The 9,490-nt window shown below is 49.5% G+C and overlaps 1 protein-coding gene across 1 annotated transcript; it reads right to left on the minus strand.

Moving 5' to 3' along the window:
- Positions 1-536: 536 nt before the first annotated feature.
- Positions 537-8,709, minus strand: LOC135258131 (calponin-2-like). Its single transcript, XM_064341397.1, has 7 exons — positions 8,488-8,709; positions 3,550-3,671; positions 2,936-3,002; positions 2,513-2,650; positions 2,018-2,134; positions 1,452-1,598; positions 537-1,291 (listed from the first exon to the last, which is right to left on the minus strand). Exons 1-7 carry the CDS (start codon positions 8,548-8,550, stop codon positions 698-700), a joined length of 1,248 nt encoding a protein of 415 aa, XP_064197467.1. The 5' UTR covers positions 8,551-8,709; the 3' UTR covers positions 537-697.
- Between the last annotated feature and the right edge of the window lie 781 nt (positions 8,710-9,490).

The following is a 9,490-nucleotide window of genomic DNA, read 5'->3' on the forward strand; positions in this document are numbered from 1 at the left end:
AAAACAAGCCCACAACAAATGAATTCTCTGAGATACATTGGTAGGTTAAATAATCAGAGTATGTGGGAGCATGCTTGGCCATTGAGAGTATGCATGTTTAGTCACCAAGGTTCCTTGGATGTGGTCTAAAACAGAATTCTGTTGCTCACAACCATCAACTTCTGGGGACTGGAACAGGTTGCCTATCTAAATGACAGGTCGTAGTTGCAGCTGTATTTTAAAATGCTTACGTTTCTGACATTGTTTTTCTTGGGAATGTTATGTAGCATATGTAGGGTAGGATTACATATGCATAAGCTTCCAATAGCATGCAATGCATAAATAAGTCTGCAGCATGACTGACAGCTGATGTGTGTGCAGTCGGTCGCTTCCTTCAGATTGAATCCTTGAAAAGCAGCGTGTGGTCCAGCATTAAGGAGAGGTATATTTCTGTGAGTCTGCCGCTGTCTGGACATTCAGAGGCTCTGATTGGCTTGTTTTCATCTGTGCAGCCATCTGGAGGAGAGAAATATTCTCATCACAGTTTCTTGTGTGCAAAAAAATAATCAAATAAAACAAGGCAGAGGGTATGGGAGAAAGATTTCCTGTTTGGTTCTTTTTTTTTTTTTGGTCATCATTCTTTCGGGGGCACTCCATCAATTATACAAAATAAAACCAGAAGGAAGAAATCTTATTTGAAGCGAGAGGCGGGCTGACTCTAGTCATCTTTGTCCTCTTCGGTGTTTCCATCAGGTTCCTGGTCCGGCTCCTGTTCCCGTTCCAGCCCCTCTTCCACTTCCTGTTCCAGCCCCTGTTCCAGCCCCTGTTCCAGCCCCTGTTCCTGTTCTTGTTCGGGTTCCGGTTCCGGTTCCGGTTCTTGTTCCCGGTCCTCTTGCGGTTCCACCTCCTCATAATCCTGGTTCTGGTTGTCGTGGTACCCCAGGTTCTCATCCCCGTGGTACTCTGGGTCCTGCTCGTGGCAGTGCTCAGGGTTCTCTTCATACGGATGCTCCTGGTGCCCGTTCCCCGGGTACGCCTGCTGTTCGTCATCCTGGTAACCCTGGTAACCGTCGTCCCGGTACTGTTCCAGGACGAGGCCGCCTGACTCCGCCCCGTTGAGCTCCTGCTCCTCCTCGCTCCTGGGGCAGTACTTGGAGTTGTAGATCTGGCGACCCAGGCCGAAGTTCTGGCCGCTCTGATTGGCTCCCTGCGCGTAGCCCATCTGCAGGGACATGGTGCTGTTGTCGCACTTGTCGGTGCCCAGCTTCTGGTCGTAGATGGCACGGCGGGTCCCCGGGGCAGTCATGCCAGCCTGCGGGAGAGGAGGCAGCGTTTCAGCAGCTGTGCTGGGTGTGGGGGGGAGGTGTTGAGTGTAGGTAGAGGTGTTGAGTGTCGAGGGTGGTGATGACTGTAGGGTTTGCTGTGTTGAGTGTGCCAGGTAGTTTTGAGGGGGGCGGAGCCACAGGACTCACCTGGCTGGCACCCTTGTTGGTGCCCATCTGCAGGCTGATGGTGGAGTTGTCCATGGGGGGGAGGATGTGGGCTTTGGGGTCATACAGGTGCCTCCTGGTGCCATAAGCATTCATACCAGCCTGGCTGGCACACTTATTAGTGCCCATCTGGAGAGAGATGGGGGGTGGGGGAGAGAGAGAGGGGTGAGGGGGGGAGAGAGAGAGAGACAGAGAGAGAGAGAGGAGTCAGAACAGAGCACTCACCAGCACTTCCACACTCAACGGAGAGCAGCCCCAACCCTGCAGCCCGATGCCCCTCCCTCCTCTGTAACCCCACCCTCTTCTGACCTGCAGCCTGATGCCCCTCCCCCCTCTGTAACCCCACCCTCTTCTGACCTGCAGCCTGATGCCCCTCCCCCCTCTGTAGCCCCGCCCTCTCCTGACCTGCAGCCTGATGCCCCTCCCCCCTCTGTAGCCCCGCCCTCTCCTGACCTGCAGCCTGATGCCCCTCCCCCCTCTGTAGCCCCGCCCTCTCCTGACCTGTAGCCCGATGCCCCTCCCCACTCTGTAGCCCCGCCCCTCCTGACCTGCAGCCCAATGACACACTGTCCAGCCTTCATCTTCTCCTCGTTGAATGATCGCTCCTGCCGGTCGGCGTACTTCACCCCGATGTCCACACAGGACTGCAGGCCCTTGGTCTTTGCCTGGGGGCAAAAAATACAGCGGATCACCTCTCTGGAGATGCAAAAACCACACCGCAGTTCAGCGAAATCTCAGCCGTATACTAGACACCACAGTGTGGTAGAACTTGTCTGGCCTGCACAGAGACCTGACCTTAACTCCATCCAACATCTTAGGGATCAACTGGAAAGCCAACTGCTCACTAATGCTCTCCTGGCTTAATGGCAGCAAATCCCTGCAGCAATGTGTCAACATCTAGCATAAAGCCTTCCCAGAAGAGTGGAGGTAGTTCTAGCAGCAATGGGTGGACCAACTCCATATTAATGTCCATAATTTTGGATGGGATGTTGGATGTGTCCACACATTTTGGCCGTGTAGTGTACGTGTTCTGGGGGCCGTACCATGCCGGCGAGAGCCAGAAGGGTGGTCTGCACTTGTGTCATGTTCCCGCTCTCGAACAGGTCGTTGGCCTCGAAGATGTCGTGGGGCTTGAGCCCGTAGGCTGTGATGGCTTTGATGAAGTTGGACAGGTTCTCCAGCTGAGGTCAGAAAGGCAAAGTCAGGCATGAGAGAGACAGCAAGAGAGAGAGTATAACAGCAATAATAGCAACAGCAGCAACAGCAGCAACAGCAGCAGCAGCAAAACAGCAACAGCAACAACAACAGCAACAGCAACAACAGCAACAACAACAGCAACATCAACAGCAGCAGTAGCATCAACATCAACATCAACAGCAACATCAAGGGCCCTCCAGCCCCCCAGCCCCCCAGCCACCCAGCCCCCCAGCCCCCAACCCCCCAGCCCCGGGGTGCGACCGCTTCACCTGGTGCCAGTTTTGGGAGGAACGGCTGATCTTCCTCACCGATCCCGGCTGCAGCTTGTTGATGAGCCTGTGGGGCCAAACAGAGAGGGGTGTGGTCAGCTGAGGTCCTCACTACGGTCAACCACGCAGAGAACAGCCCGGCTGTGGGGAGCAGCCGCACGGCCAGCAGTTCAGCATGTGAAGGCTGCGGGTTCAAATCCGCTCTCTCCCCGTCGGGGCACTGCTACACGTGATGACTGGTTAAAGTCAGTGTCAAAGACGCCACATGATGGGTCCACCCATTTGAGTTTCATGGAGCCTCACTGCTGCCATTTAACTCTTGAGAGAGGTGATGTGGAAATAGAAGAAAATGTTTTTTTTGTTTTTGTTTTTGTGTTTGTTTTTTTTCACAGCTGTTCTTTTGAAAAATATTCTTCCAGGGGGGGCATGCAGAGGGTTGCAGCCCCCCCCCCCCAATATTCGAACTAGTTACACCGTTGGCTGCCAGTCATTGTACTAGCGAATAACAGCCGAACACACACAAAGATTGTATTATTTATGTACGCATGCGATGAAAAGACGCGCGACGGATAAACGGCTCGTCGCTAAACGGAGGGACGCGGAGTCGCTCTCACTCGCAGAGGATGGTCCCGTTCTTCAGCCCCTTCTGGAAGTCCTCGCCGACGGCGCTGCCCGTCACCTCCTCGATCCACAGCCGAAGCTCCTCCTCCCGCCGCGCGTCGTACTTCTGAGCGATCTGCGGAACACGGCGGGGATAAATGGCGCACGGGGGCGTGACTGCGAGGAACCGCTCTGATGAACCGTGACGCAGTTATACACACTTACAGAGCAGTGATAACACAGTTATAGTAATGAATTTATTTATTTATGTATTTAGGATCCCCATTAGCAATGCACAGTGTGCAGCTAATTTTGGGCGGGCTCAGTCCTGGGGCGATGGCGACCCGCCGCAGGCCAGGGCCCGCCACGCAGGTTACTGTCGCTCGGAGCGTTGAAAACGTCAGAAGCAGCGAAAGTTCTGCGACCTGCCCGGTCTCTGCGGGGAGAAGGTCCGGCAGCACCGGAACCGGGCCGCCCCAGTCACACCGGGGGCCACTTCCTCTTCAGGAAACAAGAACATCCTGCACGCCCTCTCTGGCACAGGAAGTGGAGGGTGGTGGGGGGGGGGGGAGGTTTGACAGGAGGGGGCCTGGCTGACGCAGCACAGAGACGCAGGTGGGCAGGTACTGGTCTGATCCAGTCTAAACTGGAGGCTCATTACAGGCTCTACAGCAGCTCTCCAGCACTCACTGCACACACTCTTCCCACGAACACACAAGCAGCCAGCAGCATCTGAACCAGTCGTTCCCACAACTGAACACTGTGTACAGTAAACCGTCAGCTTTGTGCATAACAGTCAGGTGGGTTCTCTCAGGAACTCACTTGTTTTTTGTTTTTTTTGTTTCCTTTTCTGTTTCTAAAAACGATAATTATAGTTTTGAAAATGACACACCCAAATCTAAACAAATTAAAATATAAAAGGATTCTCAGTGCACTGAGCACAATAGACACTCAAACACACACACACACGCGCACACATAAGCACACAATGCCACCCAGTTCCAAAAAGAGTTCCAAAGGATGCAAGAACGACTGCAGAAGAAGAAGCACCACGCAACACGCAGCTTTCAAAGCTGTGCGCCGTGGAAACACAGGGGGGCTGTCTTCACGGCCAAGTGTGAGGGGGCATTTTACCTGCAGCAGCCCCGCCCATCGCTGTCAGCCGCACACCTGAACGCACAGGAGGCCTGATGCACAGGAGACGCCAAATTCACACGTCGCAAATTCATACGCCAAACCGGAGGCGTCCACGCCGACTGACAGCCATGCTACGAACAGTCCCAGGATATGAAAACAGCCATTTACCCGACTGCATTAACAAACACGCAGAGTGTGGAATGCTAGTTCCACCACCAGTTCACCACAAATGCTTTGGCACCAGAAGAAATGAGAGCAAAGAACCCTGGAACATCTGTTAAGAATTAAACCTTTTTCCCCATATGAGAAGGCATTTCCAAAAGGGCCGAATTAAGAGACTTTCTCTGCATTCTTTCTTTTTTTTCTTTTTTTTTCTTTTCTTTTTGAGAATCACATGAGGTTGGAGGCTTATCGGGAGTTCAGAAATTTTGTAAAAGAAAATTTCACCAAAAAAATCTGCAGTTTGTCAAAGGAAAAAAAAAAAATAGAAGAATCCCCCCAAAATCCAAGCACATTCACAGAAGGTGTCTAAACTAAATATTTTATCGTTGTCTTTGACAGGAAATACCATCTGCCGTTCATTCCCCCCCGAACCCAACCCAACCCCCTCTGCAGAGGACACTACACTCTGCACCATACGCAGTGTTACAGCTACAGAGCGGACCCGAAATGGCTAACATGGAGAACAATGTGTTCTGGGAGCCTGGGGTCTTGGTTCGAGGGTGGGGGTTAGGGCAGCGGTGGGGGCCCTGACAACAGTCTTCCCCGAGCCCCATAAATCATGCGATGGAGGAGAGAAAGTTCTGGAATGTTCCTGAACGGAGACGGATCCAGCCGGGGTGGGGGCTTAAATAACCGGGGTGGGGGCTTAAATAAACGCTGGGCGTCCCGCATGAGCCACTCAGGCTGGGGGGGGGAGTGGGGTGGAGTTTGGGGGGGGGGGGCTCTTTTGTCTTAGCACAGCCAGGAATTCAGAGTGACAGAGCCCTTTTTCAGTTTACTTATAGCAGGAAGGAACAGGGAACTTGAGGAATGTCTGGTACACACATCACTTTACGCCTCGTAAAACATTTTTTAAATTACATTAAAATTCCATGTTTTGGGGTGTGGTGTGCCCCCCCACCCCCCCCTCCACACACACACACACACACACACACACACACAAACACACACCTTCTGCTGTTCGGACAAGGTGAACCAGTGAGGAGACTCAGGGGGGTGGATCGACACCCAATCAGGTCGATGTGCAAAACGCTGTTGCTACAGCCAGAGGGTCACTGTTTCTTGTTCCCATGGTAACTCACCATGCAGCTATCGTAGGCTCACAGGAAGTCACATGGAATTTCCTCGAGCAGACTGGGCAACCCCCCCCCCCCCCCCCCCCCCCACCCCCAGCCTCCGCACACCCCAATCCAACGCGTAAAAGGAAGAAGGTCTTGTTTCCAAACTGTAAACAGATTTACAAACTGTAAACAGCCCCAATCTGATTGGTTAAGCACGGCTGTCCTCCAGCAACATTCAGACATTAACCTTCTCCGAACAGCAGCCCACCATCTAGAAAAAAAATGTTCAAACAAAAATACTGATTTCTTGTTATTTATGATAAACACTTACTCAAAATGAAGCAACTAAGAACAAATATTTAACTTGTGATTTAGCCCAGGTAAATTCGCAGATAATGGTCTAAAATTTACCCAGATCTTCATCTGTAATTTTAACTTACGAACACTGACGATGAGGAGGGGCTGTGTAAATAGGGCCTTGCGTCACCAGCCAGCTGTAAAATGGCTGATAAGACCGGCAGATTTGGGAGTACCCTTCTGGAATTTGACCAGGTCACCAGAGTTAACCCTCAGCGAGTCAGAGATTCTGTTCCGCGTCTCGTCAGAAAGTCGGAAAGAGCCTCGCTGATGGGCGCTAGCGCTGTCCGGCCGCGCGTTCCCACCCCGTGAAGAGAGGGTCAAACATTTTGGGGTTTTCCCCCAAAGGACCCACACCTATGCCCACAGGCGGGGCCCAGCTTATGTCCTACAGACGTAGGCGGTGACTGAGTCAGCACACTCGCCCACTGTTGAGTACACAAGTCGTATACAACTCGTATGCCACTAGTATACTCAATAGTAGGCAAGTGCGCTGACTATAACTCCGGTTGCACAGAAGGACCAGACAAGCCCCCCCCACCCCCCCCCCACAGTCAAAGAGACACGAGACACTAGAGGCCTTGAGAGGAAAATAGTTATCTGATTAAAAAAGGGTAATAATGTTTTTTTTTTTTTTTTTAAAGCACTGTCTTCAAAGCTTTTCAACAAAAGGAAGGTAATTTGTAAATATACTTCTGGGTTTGTGTGGGTATTTTGTGGAACCGGGACAATATTTGGGGTGTTGTACTTTGGGGGCGTGGTGGGGGGTGAGGGGGGTGGAGTTCACACATCATGTCAACACGGACAGGGTCCTGTACTGACGTCTGTCTGAGGATTATTTTACAGACTCGCATGAACTGGCAAACGACATCGAAACATTGAATTCAGGAGCTACAGGTACTAATCGGTCACCTGCAACCTTCTTTAATCCCAGACATCCAATGACCACACCCTCGCTCCATCTTCCTGTTCAGAGCCTGTAGATTTACATTTTACATCTTTCCCCCTCACTATGACACACCCACCGTCGTGAATGTCTTAGTTTGTCTTACTGTAAGTTCGATCATTTTTCAGTGGAGGTAGATCTCTCTATTTCTGCCGAGTCTTCTACAAATCAGCTGATCTTGCCATACCTAGGGGTCAGGTGAACTGACAACGGAGCTCTGTCTATCTACTGGTCAACGCTGAAGCTCCTCCTGTGGACCCCAAACCTGTCCTCCCTGAAGCTCCTCCTGTGGACCCTGGAATATAGAGTCTACCTGAAGCTTCACCTGTTTACCCTGAACCTGTCTACCCTGAAGCTTTACCTGTATGCACAAGAGCTCCACCTGTTTACACTGAAGCTCAATCAACTCTAAAGATTAATTCACAGATAATCCACAGCACCAAAAGGAGCGAAACACATATTAAACTATACTTATGAATTTAAGAAAACTAAACAGGGGCATGAACCCTTTTTTATTAATAGAGATGGCATTGATTTTATTTTCCTAGAATGAATAAATTAACAACAGAGACAGAAATCATAGGCTAAATTACGTAACAGTTTAAAAAGAAATATTGTTTCTCAAGAAACCCCCGCCCGGCCCCCGAATACCAGGCTCCATACCTCCGCTGCCTGCACCCCCCAACCCCCCTTCCCTGCCCCCCAGACACCAGTACGCAGGAGTCGAGGAATTAATGGTTCAACCCAATTAGCCTTTGCGTAATCTAAAACATTGGATATCGATCAAATTTAAAGATAAAGATAAGGACTTTTGACCTTCTTAAGCGATTCACCGGGACGATGACCACTGAGTCCCCTTCTACATCCAAACGAATGGGCGACGCCCCCAATTCCAAAAATGAGTTAATTTTTTACCGTGTTGCATCAAAGTTTTAGCAATTAATTAATATATAGCCTGCGCAACTATACATAAAACCGCAGCCTGAACAGTAGACCATTCTAATAAAAATGACAGCAGTAGCACTTTTTGATCGTAAAAACATAAGCCTTAAAACATGACAATGTGATAACTATGTAGAAGGCAAGATGCGCGACTTGCAAACTCGCAAACAGTGTCATTTAGGTTACGTTACTTAGCCATAATCTAAGACATTATGCAATTTCTATTTTGATTTGCTTAGTCCCCTAAATGTTCTATTTTAAATTCACATAAATGTTCAGAAACTTACTTTGCTTCTGACTTCGGCAGACAAGCCGTAGGTCGGTCCTTTGTTAAATTGCGTGCCGGACATTGTTCTGAGGCTGGCTGACCACTCTGGCGCGTGTTCTTCTCCGCAGTTAAATGAACGCAGCGCGCTCGTATTTTCTTAATGGTATAACTGACACCCAAGCGATCGGCTCCTGCGGTAAACTACTTCCTTTTCGATTTTTTTTCCCACCACCAAAACTTCGTTCATTGGTCTTAAGCTCCTCCTTCCTTTTTTTCCCAGTAAAGTTGATTGATATCGAAAAGCCCTTATATGGACAGAAAGTCCCTAATTCCTCAGTTCAGGGGAGTTTCCTGCCTTCCCACCCCGGGCGCGAGATGTGTAGTACCAGAAGAATCTCGAGTCACAATTTGGCTACCGAATAACGTCACTCGCACAGAATTTTTCAGCGATAACGTAATGTGCATTTATGGAAGTCGTGTTCCAAGTCAGTGAGAATCGCCTAATGTTGCGATATTTATAATTTATGACGTCTATCATGTAGCAGGTAGCGATGACAGACATCACCTGTATAATACATAAATCCTCATTTAGAATGAAAATGAAAATTCCAGAAAGAAAAAATAAAACATATAAATGAAAAACAACAGTCGCAAACAGCTGTTTAAATGGCTAAACCATGAAGATGTTAGGGCCTCATTTAATAATTCAGCCAATTTCTTTATTCACATTCATATACCACATCTGCGACTCCATCTTAACCTGCTGTTATCACTACTGATATAAAACAAACGAATGGTCACTTTCTACTGCCTCAGAAGACCCCCTGTCTGGCGCCTACACAGGGCTATAATTTGAGGTCAGGTTTTTTTCTTTCTTTTTTTCTTTTCTTTCTTAATTGTGCCTTCAAAAGTCTATTATGAAAAGCAAATTTACCAGATAAAAAGGCGATGACTATGAGCATTTGCAAAGTAACTTCAGCCTAATCAAAGTTTGTCACATGCAGGGTCGGTTCTAGCGCCGG

The sequence above is a fragment of the Anguilla rostrata genome, chromosome 6, assembly GCF_018555375.3.
Source record: "Anguilla rostrata isolate EN2019 chromosome 6, ASM1855537v3, whole genome shotgun sequence".
Classification (NCBI taxonomy): domain Eukaryota; kingdom Metazoa; phylum Chordata; class Actinopteri; order Anguilliformes; family Anguillidae; genus Anguilla; species Anguilla rostrata.